At 41.3% G+C, this 18,786-nt stretch overlaps 1 protein-coding gene across 3 annotated transcripts in view; it reads right to left on the bottom strand.

The window, feature by feature from the left end:
- nck1b (NCK adaptor protein 1b) overlaps positions 1 to 18,586 on the bottom strand; it is a 28,323-nt gene extending 9,737 nt beyond the window's left edge. The window contains exons 1-3 of one of the 3 annotated variants that reach the window (XM_058632915.1): positions 18,349 to 18,585; positions 8,010 to 8,062; positions 7,534 to 7,774 (exon numbers count right to left, since the gene is read on the bottom strand). In XM_058632915.1, coding sequence (XP_058488898.1) covers positions 7,534 to 7,759 — 226 coding nt within the window. In that variant the 5' untranslated portion in view covers positions 7,760 to 7,774; positions 8,010 to 8,062; positions 18,349 to 18,585. Of the gene's footprint in view, positions 1 to 4,002; positions 4,114 to 7,533; positions 7,775 to 8,009; positions 8,063 to 18,348 lie in introns of those variants that run through there. The other 2 variants (XM_058632916.1, XM_058632917.1) reach the window with 2 other exon arrangements.
- Between the last annotated feature and the right edge of the window lie 200 nt (positions 18,587 to 18,786).

Raw genomic sequence — 18,786 nt, 5'->3', positions numbered from 1 at the left:
AAAGGGGAAGAAATAGTTTAATAGTCGAGGGCAAAAACCACAAAGATACACACCATTTAGCCCCCAATAGCTCCCTAAACTCCTCCCTCCCAGAGAGAAGACATCTTCACCTCATTGCACACATGTGCTCCATCCACCTGATGTTAACCCTAAATACTATCAACCGTGTGAGGTTTACATGAGAGAATATGTGGCAGCTTATGGCGCCTTTCCACTACACAGTACCGCTTCGCCTCGCCTGGGCTCAACTCCACAAAGTTCGGTCGGCAGTGCTGTCGCTAAATACACCAGACTCCTCTGTTAAATATTGAGATTTTAGATATTCCCTTGCTATATGTTGGAGATTAACGCTCGTTTTGAGGATTTTGAAGTCGTTTTAATTGAGCTACAGATCGGCATTGTTCACTTTGATTCTCGTGTCGGACGTCACGCTCATGACTCTTCCTGTTACGTCACTCTCTGACCAATCAGTGACTCGCAGTGCGATGACGTCACGCATAGTATTGACTCAGCTCGCTTGGAACCTCGGAGAGCTAAAAAAAAAATATAGCAGGTATCAGGCGGGTCGAGTTGTGCCTGGACCATGTAGTGGAAAAGCTGGCATTAGTGTTTCCTCTGAATCACACAAACAATGCCTGCTCTTAAAGTTACAGGACAGGAAAATAAACTAAATAGTTTCTGTACGGTGTACTGGAAATTCTTCTCTCATTCTACCTCATAAGCTTTTTCCTGTGCATTTCCCGTGGAGGGATGTGGAGGGAGGAAACCGTGTGGCTTCAGATGCGAGTAAATCACTGCAAACAATGACAAAGACCTTAAGACACACGTCAACCCCCCCTACACGAAAAAAATAACTATGTTGTTTACAGATGAGGCACAGGAGGAGGAGGAGAAGTATAAAGTGGTGGGGAGTTTATCACTATTATGACAAATAGGAATAGTTATTTTTTCATTTTTTTTTTTTTTTTTTTTTTTAACACTGGCTTCCCCACAGTGCCTGGCTGCCCATTGTCTGCCAGGACCCTTGCGACCCCTCGGCTTCCCTCCATTTCAGGACTCTTCCTCTGTGGATGACAACACCCCGCGTCAGACTGTCTGACAGCGCCTGAACATCCCAACACTTGGAACAGAACAAGAGCAACAGCAGTGTAGTGGCTTGTTATCCGACTGACAAAACCTCATGTACAACATAACGTATCACCATGGTTTAAATCTAACCAAGTTGCCTACATACTACACATACTAAAAAATTATTCAAATATATATTCTGTGTGTTATTTTCTTCATTAATACAGTACATGTGTTGTTTGGTCCCTAAAATGGAGAAATGTTTATCAATTTCTGCCATCACTTCTGAAAGTATCGCCTCAAGTCCGAGTGCAACTCGTGTTTTACCAGACATGTGACACCGTGAAGCAACGTTCGGCCGTGCGTTTCAGTGCGAGACTTGCACATTAAATGTAATAGCACCACATGGCATCAGAGAGACCGAGTCAAACAAACTAAAAGGGAACAAACGCAAAAAGGTGAGCTGCCGTGTTCTTCAGATCTTCAGAGGGGGGATAAGGTTAGGAGTGCTTTTTAACCTAATGGATTCAATCAAGCTGCTAACGTGGCTGACTGACGGGTGAGCAGGCAACATCCTGAACACTTTCAACTAAAGCTTTCCGAGTCATCAAGCGCAGCAGTCATCCATTTTTATGATGGACTGGAGCAGAGATTAAGAGTTCTGGACAGTGCAGGGTTACTGTCAGACACTACATCAAGAAGAACACGTGCTTATCATAAAACACTCAATTGTTAGTATAAAGGTCCAACACACTACTAATTTCACATTTCTGGCTGATCTATTTTTCTTAACCTCTGGTCTTCAGACTGCAAATTGAACATATTCACTTCAAAGTACACCTGTATATACCTCAGATCCACCCTAAATTCAGAAAACTAGAAAATACCTCAGCTCAAACCACTTGATTTACTTATTACTGTTTTTATGACATAAATGCAGCAAGCAACATAACAGTGTTACCGAAGCCAACACAAACTACAAATCTACTTTTTTTAGAGGGCCATTAAAACCATTCAAATATTAAAATGAGACTATTATAGTAGTAAAAGCAAAACTTGAGTGATTCCAGCTCATCACATTATTATTTTATGGTTTACTGGCAAACTGAATATCCTTTTGATCGTCACTCTGCCAAAACTAAAACAAACACCACAATATATTTATTGTGGGGGAAGAAAATGAATTATCGACTGTAAATCATAATAAATAAAATAATTGATTGCAGCTCTACAAACCATTCAGTAAATGTTTGCAGGAGACACAGGAAATCAAAGAGAAATTGGACAGCTTTACACAAAAACAATCTTAGTTCTAAATGATTTTGACAACTCCCCTGCCAGTCTCTCAATTATGATCATTTCTGGACAGAGAATAGTAAGCAGTAGTTTGGAGGAAAGAAGCTGGAGATGAAAAGGAGGAGTGATGGACAGGGACTGCCAGAAGGTCCAGCAGACAAACCCTGCACAATGATTCAACTTCCTCCCAACTTCTCACTTCCTCTCTGGCCTGCACTCCTCCACAGCTCAGGGAGAAATGTGGCTCAAATTAGAGTTTCCGCTCACTGGGGATGCTGAGAAACAGGAAAACAGAGGGAGGGGAAAGGGATAGAGGAGGCTAACTGCTTCGCATTTTACACATCAGCTCTGTGTTTTTGTCACTCTCTGGATCCTTGGCTCTGTAAACAGACCAGTCAGTAGACACACAAAAGGGATAGGGGAGACGGACAGAGCCAGAAGATAACACTCAATGGCTACAAGGTGATATTACAGCGCTGCGTGCGCCAGGGACTGTTGATAAAGTGTGGTGTGTGTCACTGTAAAGTATCCACAGTCCACAGAGTTAGCTGGGAAATTTCATTCCTCTGATAAGTGAGCGAGGTGCAGGAGATGGGAGTCTAGGTCCCATCAATCAGCAGAGACCCCCTTCCTCCTCTCAGCACAATAACTACAGTGTTCTACATGGGCACCCCATGTCCCTTCAACTGTAGCTCATGACTGGCGGTGTGTAGGGAGGAAGGGAAGGGGGGGGGTCGGGTTGTCACTTCCCAGACTGAGCAAGCTCGCCCCGAGGGTAGAATAAAGGAAAACAGACTTTGGCTATGTCTTGAGATATTCCCAAACAGGGTGTGGAGACGGGGTCTTCAAGCATGATAATGTAATCTGCTGGGTTACAGCCCACACAGTGGGACAAAGTGCGAGAAAAGAAATTAAGGATTACCGTGCATGTGAGTGGACTTGTATTTATTACCTCTTTAGGACCTTTTCCGGCTTCAACACTGATCTTGTCGGGACCAGTGGTCCTAATGAGGCAGAACCTCATTTCTGAGGAACCGGTTAAGTTTAGGCCTCAGATTTAAATTGTTAGGTCAAGGTTAGCATTAACTGGTTATGCTATTGTTAAGGTTAGAGATAACGCTTTGATTGGGCAGTCCAAATGAATGGAAGTAAATGTAAAGTCCTTAAAAGGATAGCTGCTCAAACCTGTGCGTGTGTGTAAAAAGAAAGACAGAGGAGGAGGATTGCTGAGTCAATTACAGGCTTCAGCTCAGGAGAAGGCTTTTCAAAAGCATATCCACCCAGTCTTTGCTGCCGCTCACACAGACACTGCCTCAAAAGCTGTTAAGACAACCTCTCCTTGTCTCTGCCAGCACAACATGTTAGCACAAAAACCCAACTTTCCTCCCACACCAAACGTGACACATCATTTGACTAATCTACAACTGAAACTAAGCAAAGACCAAAGCGGAGAGTTTAGAAAAGGAAGATAAAAACACCCCCACCCCCCGGAGAATGGCTTCAGCACAGCTAGAGAGAGAGAGAAAAAAAGAAACGCTCGAACTTCAAACAAAAGCTCTTTTCACCACTTGTAAAACAACACAAGGAATCCCAACAAGTGTAGCTCACAACAGAAGACTAGGAAAGTTGAAAACTCACGAAAGAAATGTTTGAATAGGTTAGCCATGTCCATTTTGGGCTCGCTCTCCCTCTCTCTGTGTCTTTCCCGGCCCCTGCTCTCTTCCCACTGCAGCTGTAGAGTTATTCCATTGGAACACCCAGAGAGCTGGGCGGACAGCGGAGCAGGGCAGCCCACTCCTTTGACCATGTGGTCATGCTTGGCCAATGAGAGAGCAGGATAGGGAGGCCTCCAGTGCAATTCTGGAAGGCACAGTATAGAGGCCTCATGGAGAGGGAAAGAAGAAGGGAGGGAGGGGGGAGTTGAAGCTTAGACTGACAGAAATAGAGAAAGACAAATGAAAGAAGTGAGAAATAGAGAAAGCAAAGGAACAGTTTTCAACAGAGGAGTGAGATTGATGTGTGTAAGAAGTTACTGGTCTTAAAAAGGCACAAGAAAAACTACAGAGATCTGCAAGGAAGCAGCAAAAGCGGAGTGAGTCAGTGAGAGCTCAGTGTCACATGACTGCAGTTGTTTGTAGACACACACTCATAACTTTACAACAAACCCAGGAACATGAGACCTCAAACACAGCACACACTCACACGACACAAACGCACAACCATCTGCAGCGGACGCATCATACACTCACACATTCTTTCGAACGATGACAGCACTCCACACCCAGAAATAGGCTTGTTTAAAAGAAAAAAAAAAAGATAGATTTTTTTTTCCTCCCACATAACACATGTCAGTGTGGTCATGGGGACGTTTTTCCCTTTTTACCTTTGTGTACAAAACATAGCCTCCCACAATATCCCCCGTTAAAATGTCCAAAGTCTACTTACAGATCATAAACTCGAAGACATGAAGGTGAAGTATTTACAAGCTACGGGGCTGCATTAGTGTTTAACAAGGCTTAGTTTCGCTGTAACTAATGTTTTACATTAGCCCGTGCTTTACTGGATATGTGTGAGTGAGACCTGAGCCAGTGTGTGTTATTAAGCCTGCGTGTGTGATTCTTGCAGCTGTTCACCTGGGGACATTCAATCAATGAATTTAGAGACAGGTGGGAGGTTATTGGGCAGTTCATGGCCGTGGTGGTGCATGACCACACACTTCCACACAACCACAACCACACACACATACATACATTTAGCACATGTAAACCTGCACTCTACAGGGGGGGAAAAGCCTTAAGGTGGAGGCACCCTGTGAGTAAATGTCATTTTTAATCAGAGATACAGTACTGTAGAACTGCAGTTAAAGATTATTTTCATAATTGATCAATCTGTCGATTATTTTCTCGATTTATCATTTGGTCCATAAAATATCAGGAAACGTTAAAAAAAAATGTTGATCGGTGTTTGTCAAACCTCAATGATGATGTTCACAAATGTCTTGTTTTGTCCACAAACCAAAATGATTAACTTTTAATGATTTCTTTGTTATCCAGAGCAAAGAAATTAAGAAAATGTTCACATTTAAGAAGCTAAACAATCATAAATCTTGTTTTAATCATGAAAAAAAAAGCTTCAAACCAATAAATCGATTATCAAAATTCTTGCTGATTAATTTAGTAATAGATTAGTAATCGATTAATTGTTTCAGCTCTACAGTACTGTGCAGAAGTCTTAGGCCACCATCAGATGTGTTGTTTTAGCAATGCTATAACGACAATAGAGGATAGATATTTCTATTTCACTTTACTGGAACACAATATGTATGCAGTTTTTTGTTGTTTAAAAGAAAAAAAACGAGAAAAAATACACACCATCCTCTACAGGTCTCAAGTATTTAGCGTGATCTACCCTTACACTTGAACAATAACACAGCTCTGTTAATACTGGAGTGGAACCTTAATAAATGTTACTGGTAAACCCTGCGTTTGTCCTACTAGTTCATTTAAAGAAATATCTGCTGTAAGAAACATCTATTACGCCAGGTTTATTTAAGACATGCTTGAGCATTACATACACATGTTGCATGAGTTAATCTCATTGACAGCTCGCTAATATAGAAGACCAGCTTTAAGTCACATCACTTCATTCCAAATTCCAATGATCACAGAATTTGACAGACAGAAAAGACAACAGAGCTGGTGGTGCCTGAAACTTTTGCACAGTGCTGTATGTGACAAACATTAATGAGCTGTGTGTGAAATTCAAGAGACCACTTCCTTTTTTTATCAGTGCATCAGTTTAGCACACGACAACATCTCCTCTTACAACACTACACACACTTTCAAAAAAACAAAACACACACATGGCTAACAGGAAGACGCAGATCCCGTGGCCAACAGATAAGTGTTTTGCAAACACAGCATTTATGTGATATGGTTTTAGCTTAGCAGTTGCCGGAACACTGCTATTCTTCAGGTCTCTCTGAAGGGAAAAAGCCACATCTGGGGCCCCTCGCTGAGGCCACGCTGTGCAGGTGTTAGTCGTCATCGCAACATCAAAGATGAGCAGATGAGAAGAGGGTATCTCTTGTTATAGTTATATGATATAATGGGACCACAAACACTAAACACCACATGCTGTCAGGCTTGTCAGGTTGATAGTAGCGCTAAGCGGAACTCAACAGCTACATGATACCGTGATATACATCTGTAAATGTTTGGTCATACTCCCCAGCACTAAATTGATAATAAAGTTTCAATGAATTTGATAAAACAAGACGCACTTCATTTACATCACAACCTCAAGATTTTCACATTTTACATAGGCATGAAAAAGAAGTGACCAAAGTGAGAACTCAGAGGGGAAAACCCCCCCAAAACAAAATTCAAGGCATCTGGCAGTGATCCAGGCTGGATGCCAGTGGTCAGAGAGTGTAACCCAAATTATCACAAATATCTGTCACCACAAGAATTAAGCTAAGGCAAACAGTAACTCTGGTTTCCATACTCAGTTATGTGTGGCTTGCTACTAGCACCACAAAGCCCTTTTGGCGAATGATAGTACCCAGAAATATGACTGCTGTGTTGACGGTTAAGATAACAACACCTGTGCAGCATTCACACTGGTCGTGATACAATGAGTAGGAGGACATTCTATGTTGTGAAAGAGTGGAAATATTCAGATTTTCTGTTCACACAAACCACATAGTTGTGAAACTGAAATCCAATTTGTATTTACCCTTTAAATGAACACTTAAAATAAAGAAAATATATTAATGCCTTACCCGAGTATCAAGGAAAAGGATACACACACACGATTGTCAAACACTAAATTTTCAATCACTGTAACTGAAAAAAAGACAGTAGCTTACTGTATTTCAACCAATCAGACCTCAGCCTGAGACCATCTTCCTGTAGATGTTCTTATACATTTGATACCACAATAATGTGGTCAGAAAACAAAAGAGCACTTCCTGATGAAAGGTTACACTATTGTTTCTGTGCATGAGCATAAAACAATTCAAGTCTGCCGACAAGACTTTCTGAGTGACTGAACATAAATAATCGTATCACTGAAATCTTCTGTAATAAAAACAAACAAGGATTTGAGAGAGATTAAAAGTAAACATGTTTCTGGACAATGATTAAATGCAGAAGTTTTTTTTTTTACCTAGTGTATCTTTGAGGTTCTTGACAATAGAAGCTTTCCTGGCACTGTTTTTCCTCTCCACATAGTTGGACGGCACAAAGCCTGTTTTGTTGGTGGCATTTCGGACCCTCCACCAGGACTTGGAGTCGTCGAGGAGCCAGAGGCGCTCGTTTTTCTTGATGTCCAGCTCCTGGTCCTGCTGGGCCATGTAGTCGAACTTGGCGATGACAATCACCTCTTCCGTCATCTTGCACGAGGTACACTGGTGGAAAGAAAAAGGAAGAAAATGGTTGATATTTCTCATTAATAATGGCCATAACCATTGTTGATGAATTGCAGAAGTAGGTAGTACAATACCAAGTGTAGTGTGGGTGGTGTGCTGATTTCACAATATTTATTCTTAAACTGTGCCATTTGCTCAAGACTCAACGATACAGCATGAGACACACATGCAGTACATTTAAAAAAACAGTGTATGGAAATGTATGGCTATATACCTGTACTGCATCAAAGCTTAGAACTTCAAGGGCTCTGAGACGTCACTGTTGACCTGTACATAGAAAAAGGAAGGGAATTAAAATTGGATTCAGTTAAAAATTTGTTCTCATTCTACTGTTAATACCGATGCATATTTCTAAATATTATTGTTGTTTTTGTGTCTAGACTTCCACACATTTCAGACCATTTATGAACTATGAAGCAGTTAACAACACATTTTTACCGAGTTATTTCAAAAACATAATTCTCCAACTGTGTAACAAATATTGCTTTGACATTGACAGCCCAAACATGACTCAGCTAAATGCTTTTGCTCATTTTTATTTAACTTTTTTACTGTATGTAATATGTAGGATTTTTGGACTGTATCAGATTAATTTTTATTTAAATCCTATCCAGTGATTTTGACCAGTGTATGACCGATACTGCGCGATTCCCAGAGGTAGACAAATACAAGATGGTGACAAATATACACACTTCACTATAGAAAATATCAATCTTCATGACAAGAAACATAAAGTGTCTAATATAATAGAGCCAGGCCAGAACTCCGATGACATGCCAAGTTTTACTTCCACAGTTTAGTCTCTTCAGACATAAACTCCACCAGACTAATTGTATTCTTGAAACAACAGATATAATTGTCTATTCTTTCCAGGCTTCAACACTGAAGGCTGCCAGAGGAATAATATAGTGCTAATCTCCCAGAATCTGAATTCTTCATAAATTTACAGAGGAGATGATTTCCTCTCAGCAGTGCTCCAATGATTGTCTATTGTTTTAGGCATCAAACATGAACCTGGGAGCAAGGAAGATGGCAGAGATTGCTGTAAAAGGGAAGTAAAGAAAAGGGGCAGTGTGCGTCATAGCGTGCAGATCTGAGAAATTATGTCAGGGAATATTATAATTTCGCAATGGCATATAATGTGTGCATCCTATGCAACTGTTGTGATTGCATAAACTGCATTTCATTTGCACACATTTCACATTCTCTAGGCTTTCTAAAATTATGACTTGGGAGTGCTATGATCCACAAGCAAAAATTGTTGGCGGTTGACAATGAGCACATTCACAACAACTGGTCTTATGACCAATGTAGCTATCGACACGGTTTGTTTAATACTGCTGATTCTCAGGTCACCGCTGAGGGAGAGAGGCACCACTGGAGCTGCCAATAAGCTGCTCTGACGTCATGGGAGTGGATGGAGTTTCACCTTTCCCCCCTGAATGACTTCAGGGACCAGACACTGACCTTATTGATTGAGAGCCTGGTTTTTAATTTAAGCAGTGGTGTCTAAGTTTCAGCTGCAGCTGGCCTTGAGATAAGACCACCACCATGACCTGATCTCAAGGCAAACATGAGGAGGATAGGGAGGTAATGTAAACTTCTCAATGGGACCAAGAGGAGTAGAATAAGAAGTAAATAAGCAGAGGTTGAGAGATAGTTTGTCCCATGTAGACAAGATGATGAAGAATAAATTAGTGTGTTCAAAGTCTTGCGTTCCCAACATTGTCGACTGGAGCCAAAGCCAATAAAACCCTGCGTGCATTGCAGTCATTTTACCCGGGAGTGTACGCTGATTAAACACATTCCTAATGGTCAAAATCCCTTTTAAACCCGGGTTTAAATGGGTTTTTAAAACCAGTGGAAATGGGGTGTAACAGCACAACATCACACAACACTATGTTTATGAATAAGACTGTGACGAGTTTAGGGCTTAAAGTTTAACTGTATTTTCCCATTACCAGAATTCACTGGGATGAACACTGTATACTGTGGTTTCATCTCATGGCATGTCATTGCCTGCTATTTTTCCAGCTGATCAAATTAGTGAACACTAGGAGCCATGTTAGGGAGCGGCACACAAAAACAAAAGAGGTGGTTTACTATCCTTGTGTGCTGCCTCTTACACCAAGACAAAGGCAACAATCTCACTCCCTGGGCTGGGCAGAGTGACTGTCTGCCAAAGAGGCTGAGAAATGTGAGCTCCATTTCCATTTACAACATCCCCTTGACTTTCTCTTTTCCACCCCATTTTCTACTTTCCCCAGCAATGCATGACAGAATCATCAGGGAAGGATTGTCCCTTTCCCAGCTATCTCTCGTTCTCAAAGAAACACATTGCATCCCCAGTCTCACCTTTTGTAACTGCCACCACCCCCCGTGCCTAGGGTGGCTCGCCACTAAAGTGCACATTAACACTACAGTGACTTACGACGGTGCAGATGTGAGGGAGGATCAAAAAGTTAGGCAACAGATGCTCCGAGCTAATCGCGCAGCTGCAGACTGAGCCAAGGCCACTCGTCACTCTAAAGCACTAAACTCAAGGTCAGACAGGTCAAACAGCTCAAATGGTGTCACATTCACGTCGTCATGGGTCTCCGTTTACTCTGCTGCCGAGCAGAATTAACAGGTAGTGCAATCCATCACCACTGCCACGGCATATTATGGTCTCATTCAGAGAACAGATTAGCAAGTCTGAACTGGTCCTTGACTGATTTGTGCCTCAATTCGTCTACACTTTGATTTCTTTCAGAATTATTTCAAGAAATATGGAAAACTTGGTGGCTATGAAGAATTTAAGGTAGGCAAGCCTCTTTTGTGTAATAGTGTCGGAAGTAATGATGTCATGAATAATTTTTTCATACAATGATTAACTGCTCAGATGTTTTGAAGAAGACACAAACTCTGAAAATAGCACGGCTACCAGACGTAAAGCAAAAACAAGATCAGTATGCATGAGCTTTGTGGTTGTCAACAAGGGCGACCAAATTGCACTGAGCAGTAGACAGGTGGTCGGGTCCAGTGGCCAGTGGTTACGGCAGGGTTTTCCCAGCTCGCTGATGCTTCTGCATCCCTTTCGTCCTTGCTATATTTCAAACTGATCTGCTGACAGAACAGCAACAGTGGACTGTTCGTTCCTCCACTTTGTTTATGATTAAACAATATAATGAAAGCACATTCCTGGAACCTGGGTTCACAACCAGGAGTTCACAGGAGTTGTGAGTGACAGCAGCTGAATTCTGTACAGAACATTTGTTTAGGGCTGAAACCAATTATTTTTTATTTCTATTTACAAAGATTTATTGATAACTAATTTGCTGGAGGTTCAATTTCAACAGATGAAATGGCCACCTGAACTTAATATTTTAGGCTTTATTTTAGAGAATGACCTGCCATAGTGCTACAAAACATTTAATATACTCATAACACAAGGTTTATGCATGGGGGAGAGTGCAGGAAGAACAACAAAAGCATCTATTTATAAATACATAGGACTATGAACTACTAAATACCAAGCTGATAAAGCATGTCCACCTTATCTGCTGCCATAGCAGCGGCAGCTGTGGGTGACAGAACCAGTGTTACAATTAGCAACCCACTCATGTTCTTAAGAGTGTCAACACTGATCACAACTGTTTCTCATAAGCAGAAGATCAATCTTCCAAATGTGGCATTGCTGTACAATAGGTTGGTGCATGTGCAGGTAGACTACACGTTAATAGTAATATATACATAGGCAACACTTCAAAAATGAAGGCCACAAACCACAACAACTGCACAACATGGTGTCACAGCGATGCAGAGTGCAACTTGCAAGTTCTAATGTTACTATGAACCAACAGTGACAGGAGTTCACCACATCCTGCAGTCTACAGCTGCTGCCACAATCCCTTGTGTATGTGCAGGGAAAACAGACTCAGAAATAGAGACTCAGCCAATAGCACGCCCAGTGGCCTATTTGGTAATGCATGATGATACAGGAAGACTACTAGGAGCAGGAAGTCGATAGGTTTGGAATATTGTGGATATGGTGTTCAGCAAAGATGCTTGTAAACGGCCCCAACTTTATTTACTCTACAGACATGAGAGGTTCTTTGAGAGACTCAAGTCACCACAAGTGGATACTGTGTCTTCACTGTGAGAGAAAATAATGTACCAATGCTCAGCAGGATTGCTGAGGCACTAGGACAGCAACAGCATGAGCTCACAGAGGCAGACAGAGTAACCTAATCCCTGTGACAGCCTGCTAAAATCACAGGGCTCTGCTGCTTTCTGGAATGTGCTCTGTGTGCACACTGCTCACTCAGCCTCTCTAGTACTGTCTCGCTTCCTCCAACTTATAGCCACTTACATTTTAACCTCAGGGCAGGTCCGCTTCACAAACGCCAGAGCATAACAGAACAGCTATGAACCAACGAACACATGCTTGTGTTATTTTTTTTTTTCCTTTAAATTGAACCGTGGTAACTAAAAACCATGAGACTGCAGCTCACCCCAGCTGTCCTAGATTCTCTCAAAACAAAACAGCAGCATAGCAGCAAAGGGTCATGGGATACTTGGCAGGCCAGCTGTGAGACAGGAAATGTGGACACAAAGGTGACCGGATGATGGGAAAGTGATGCAATCTGACAGAGAACAGGATTGACCCCCGAGTTTAGATAACCTATCACTGCTTAGCATTGATGCATGCAGTTAATATCATTAAAAAGATGAAACATCAGGTCAAGGACTGGAATAAACATTGCTTTTAATGGGAGAACCAATGCTTTTCTACATTAGAGAACAACATTATTTCTAAATCAAATTAAAACCTAATTAGGGACAGAGAGGCCCTCGGTGTTTTGGGTGATTCATATTGACTCATAACTGTGTGAAAGCAGTTGGTTATCCACCCCTCGGGATCACCCTTGGTTGTTCAGAATAGCTTAAAATATACCACGGCTCATGTCCTCTGAGAATTGCTGGAGATTTTCTCTCATAGCAACAAACACCAAAAACTTCAAGCTTTCAGGCCAACTTCCCATCAAATGGCTCCCTTTCCACACACAACCAATCTGTGAAAAAAGTACACAAGTGTCACCACTTGAAATATGATGCAAAGCAATTTAGACGCAACATGCAAAGTTTCAAGCCAAGCCACTTTAACTCACTGTCCAGATGAAGTACATTTAAAAGGACAAGGGTAGAATTTATTAAGCTTATGAGAATCTCATCCAAAAAAAACTTTATGCTTACATCTTTCCGTTACTAGACTTAAGTGTACACAACTTTTATCACTCACTATTACACAAATAAATCTGCAGGAGGAACATTTTTACCAGACTCTGTATTTTTGACCAAGCACCCACACAAATCACAGGATACTCACGAGTGAGTACAAATCACCGTAAGTAACTGATTGTAAGAGAAGGCAAATAAACAATATGAAAATCTTTCACACTGCCATAGTCACTTCCCAGTTCATAACGGCTCTATATTCTTTATTTCACAAGCCCGAAGCAGAATTTTAAAGTCAGACACACACAGAGATGGTGTTGGTGAACTGATTGGCCATTTTTATGGCTGAAAAACAGAAAGGGCTGAACCACACGGCCTGAAGCGGCTGACAATAATCCAATTTTAGTAAAACATCTGTGACTATAAATGTCTAATTCAGTCACCCCGTTCTCTGTAAAAGGCGACGTTTTTAATTTAAGTTTATAACATGCGGGAACACTCTGCCACTGTTTTGCTATGCATTAGGACCCAACATTTAAACATTTAGAGGGTGTGAAAGTGTATTATCAGAATATGTATCAGCCCTGAAAAGTCTGATCACAGCCATACATAACTCAAGTGTATGGGAGAAGCCACAGTGTTATAGAACAAAACAAATATTGAAATATTACAGCATACCTACTTCAAAGAACAAGGAAAATGAGCAAAACAAACATGAATTATTTACACTCAATGAAGGGTGTACAGCTGGTCTTAGCAGGAGGCCTTCTAGTATGAAAATACTTGCAATATCTCTCCGTCTCTGTAAACAGATACCAACCAGAACATTAAACCTCTGTGAAAGAAAGGATCCATTTCCTCAGACCCCACCTAAACAAGCAGAGCCTACACATCCACACCCTGCTGTTGCCAGTGGTTGCTCCGTGTGGCCTATTTGTTTATATGTACCAGGTCCAACGATGGCCACATCCAAGAGATCAGTGCAGCAACATAATAAACCTTCATGCTACCTCATCAACTCTGGGAACTCCAGGGGATTTCCCAATGACTAATCCAAGTTTACAAAGCAGAAAGATTCCTAACATCCAGTACTACAGTACGATAAAGCTATTTGTGGTCTGTTTGGTCTTGTGTGCTGTCGGGCTACTTTAAACTATTAGTAGCATTAAGGAGTGAATACAACAGATGAGGCAAAATACACTGGTAGCTGCATACCTCATTGCAAATGCAGTGTTCTGGAAAAAGCTATTGTTGCTGTCAAAATAGCAAATCATTTGTAAACCCTAAGATAATAATCCCAGACAGCCTGTGTTGGAGAGATGAAATGGATACACTGACTTCCTCTCAGAATCCGTACATCCTGGCAAATATGAGCCCTAGGGTGCTGTCACATTAGGACTGAAGCAGCCACTTGGGACATAAGTCTTGCAAGAGCCACGTGTTGGAACATGTCTGAGCGTCGTGAAAGCACAAGGCATTCCAGATTGCATGGTGATGCCACAAAAATCTTGAGATCTGTGCAAATTAGCAACAAAAAGAGCAAACACTTTCCACAGAAACTCTAAACCCCATGAGGCCTGAGTGAGACAGCACACATTTTGCAGGACTGTGTTTTTCAAGAAACAAGACATTATTGATTTCAAGAATATACCGTGTTTTCATCCCATTTAACTTAAAGCCCCATGTGTGTAGCTAAAAAAGTTCTTGACTTATAACCCAATACACAAATGATTTGGAGATTTCACTATTGAAATATAATTGCAGTTTTCTGTCACATTAAAAACGTAATGTAAGAATGAATCTGATGAAGATTTTGAAACTAGTGCTGACGGACAGAGTTTACATCATTTTATGTGCAGTCTCTTTAAAAAGATGTAATATGCTTGTTTTAACATGTTGTGGATAACCAACAGTCTTGACTGTGAATGTGGTCATGTAACTGACATTAACTGAATAATGGGAACCGTAATGATCTGGTCTACTCTTCATTCTCTCTTTTGTCAAAATGCATGAATCATCGTTTGAGCTTAAAAGTTGCAGATTCTGGGCGTGCATAAAGGCCAACAGAACTGTGCAGTGTATGTTAACACAATATACAAAATAAGAGTACACAGGAACCAGTATCTAACATACTTATTACCTAATGCAACTATTTAAAGAGTGCTGTGTGGTCAAAATAATGTACCAAAAATAACATTCAAGGGTTTTAATTGGTGTACTTCCTCATAACAATACAATACGTAGCCACTATATGAAGTTTTGATATCCTCTCCAGATGTGACCACAAATGTTGATGACAAAGTTTTGTTTAGTTTCACTAATCATACAGTTTAAATTAGAACTATCAAGAGAAACAGGCAGAGATCAGACAAGAGAAGTCAATTGGGCAGAACAAAAGAACATAAATATGACAGGAAAAGCCTGGAGGAATAAATTACCCTACAGACCAACAATTTCATGACATCATTTCATTGAGCAGACTAAATATACTGAATCATAGTAGTCTTAAAAAGTATACTTTCCTCAAGAACCAAGACCATATTTTGACAATAATGCTCAATCTAGTTATGGATACACAACAGCTTCTGCAATCACAATGACAGCTGTGATTGCACACATCCTCTTTTTCATCTCTGCCAAACCCACAGAACAAAACCATGCACCATAATGATGATAAGCTAATAAGAAAAAACACCATCGAAACTGCACATCCAACTCTCTCACTCTTAATGGGAAATGAGAGCAAATATATTGGACCACACGCAGCCAAAATTATGATGTTTTACAGAAGTGAGGAGGAATATCATCCCACTTAACGTCCCCATGCAGTTGTAACACAGCCTCACTACGTTTTCAGGTCTACTTGCTTCTGGTGGTTCCTTTTCCAACAGGTGATTTACGGTAACTTAAAAAGGTACTGAATTCAGTGATATATGCCAACATGCACTTGCTGTCAAAGCCAAATCTGTCAGACAGAAAAAGAAAACAAATCATAAAAGGAAAATGAGGAAATGGAAAACATCTTGAGAAATTTACAAGATGAGGGAGAAAAGAGAGAAGTGAAACAAAATGCAGAAAGGACAAATGCAAAATTCCCCATTTTTAATTTTAATCTGAAGCACACAACAGTCTAGATTCCTCGCACCACGCTTGTCACTTTACCAGGAAAATCTTCAGCCACATTAGTTTTTTTGGCCATCATGAAACTGCTCAGTTGGTATTTTCCTCTAGGCTGCAGGGACAGATTTGGCTGCTGGAGGCCAATGTGTTCGCAGGCAGGCACCATCTTCTACAAAAAGGGCTCATCACTGCAAGACTGTACTGACACAACATTCAAAACAAGGTTGCTAATACAGTGTTTTTTCCGAGCCAGATGGAAATATAGCTACACTACTGCAATATCACTGTGCACAAGCTTTGAATCAGGGGGAGTTGACAATCCTTAAAATGAGTTTGAGCTTGTGTAAACATTCTCCATAGGTCTCCTAAGGGCCGTTTCCACATCTCTAGCCTGAAAGCTCAAGAGAAATATAATATCAGCCTTCGAGCAATTACTACTGGTAAGCACGTTTCCACCATTTCCCTCCCTGCAAACTGTGGCCACCCTCCCTCTGACTCCTACTGAGAGTAATGCTACAGCGAACCAAATGTCCCTCTTCCCCTCTCACCTCCCTGAAACCTTAATGAGAGACTGTGAAGAGGTCTGTCAGTGTGACAATAATTACAGAAACTGTACTATTCAGCAGCTGCGAGACACCCTTCCTCTTTGATGACACACATGTGCTACCCCTCCTGACATCATTCAGAGCCAACCAACCACACATTTGACTCAATGCTGCACAATATCACATTAATCTTACAGTTTATTCACGTTTTGTAACAAGTCAAACAAACATAAGCCACAAGTACACAGATTTGCCACCCACTGTACTACAGAAGCACAACATTTGAGTCAGGCTTTAGTTGTGTAAGGTAGAAACAATGTTGGGCGTTAAACTGGGGGGTGCAAACATGTAAATACCAGTCACAGAAACAGAAATAATCTCAGTTTCAAAGCACATATCCCTACCTACTACTGGTTACTCTAGAATGATGAGACAGTTCCCTACTTCCGTGCAATTATTAGTTTATCTACTTTAGTTACAGCTGAGATTGTGTGCTGACGCAAAATAAAATCACCAACAGTTCCAGGGAAAGACAGTTGTGCTGCACCAAAAAGGCTATGTCTTTTCTGGCATTTGTCTGTTTGTGAGTGGTATAGCTCAAAAACGTAAAGATGGATTTTGATGCAATTTCCCCTTGGGATGCAGGTTAAGGCTAAAGTCAGCGATGATTAGAGTTTTCTGTATCCTTTGGACTGTATTGACACTCTGGTGAACTAAGGCAGAGGGTAGTAGTCTCTACGTCAACACAGTTTGCTTTTCATGTGCCATCTTCTGTTCAGTTAATATATATGTGTACCGACATGTACCGACAGTAAACCGTTACTGCCTTCATGCTGATGCATCAACTGAATTTCCCATCATGGGATTGATGAAATCTTATTTTATATGCAAAATGTCTTTGCCTCTGTGTCAGACCAGACATCCTCTGCTGACATTTAATGGACTACATGACACACTCAATTCATTGTATAACAAGACACAGACAATCAATAATGAAACAATCCCTAATGCCAGTCCATCTATAAAATGGCCATATTAAAAAGGACAGACAGGAAGAGACAACATCATTTACAGTTCTTTCACCCAAGCACAAGAACTACTAAGTTAACGTGATGGAATGCCTGCATCACGACCCAACTCCAATCTGTGCACACAACAACTAAAAATACAACAAGGCATTGTGAATGCAGTACAATTGGATGATGATGTTTGCGCTGTAAAACCTGGATACATTTGCAGTGGCTTCTCCATTTCCAGCCTCAGAAATCACAGCGTTACCGTGGTGCACTGTCAGCACGAAATGAAGCCACATTTAAAAGAAATAACAGTTTTATTTCAGCTTTTATCTTATGACTCAAGCTTGACAGCGTGTCACACAACCTTACTTAGCTAACGTTAACGTGCCTTACACGAAACCTGGGGGAAAAATTGGCTTTCAATGCTGACAAATGTTGTATAAAGTATTTGGCCGGCTGGGTAACGGTAATGTTGGCCATGTTGGCACAAAGGCAGCCTGTTTTTTGTCTGGGCTCACTCTTGACCAGTAACTGGCGTGAGTTTTAACGTTATTTGGCGAATTTAAGGATAGCGGGAGCTAGCCTGTAGCTCTGACTCGGATAGCTCCACCATCAGTGGCAGCTCAGATTCATACAGTCACACACACAGTCTTACCTGATTTCTGACGGCCAACCTCACTTATTTCCTTTGAGAAAAAAAAGATGTAACGTATGGAATGCGGCATAAAAAAGTGAGCGTTGAAGCACGCGAGTTGTATCTAGACTCCAGTGTGGCTAGTGGCCAGTTATTTTTTCCATTCCCACAAGCTAGCCTAGCCGATGAGACGCTGTGCCCCGGTGGAATAGCATTTCTACGCCAAAGCATGTCATTGCTCAGCAGCACGGCTAGGCTAGGCTAGCACCAGCTACACAAGCTGTTCCGACTCCATGCCCCGCCCCCACTGTATTCTATTGGCTGCGCAGGAAATGTCTCTCTTCCCATTGGCCAACGGTGCTGTCAGTCAATCACACTGCAGCTGCTGATGTTTCATGTTGTGATGTGATGAAATGAGATGAGAGGCTGGAGATTGAGAATCAACTCAGTGACCACCAG

Source organism: Solea solea, chromosome 1 (assembly GCF_958295425.1).
Source record: "Solea solea chromosome 1, fSolSol10.1, whole genome shotgun sequence".
NCBI lineage: Eukaryota > Metazoa > Chordata > Actinopteri > Pleuronectiformes > Soleidae > Solea > Solea solea.
This window is presented reverse-complemented; position numbering and strand designations above follow the sequence as displayed.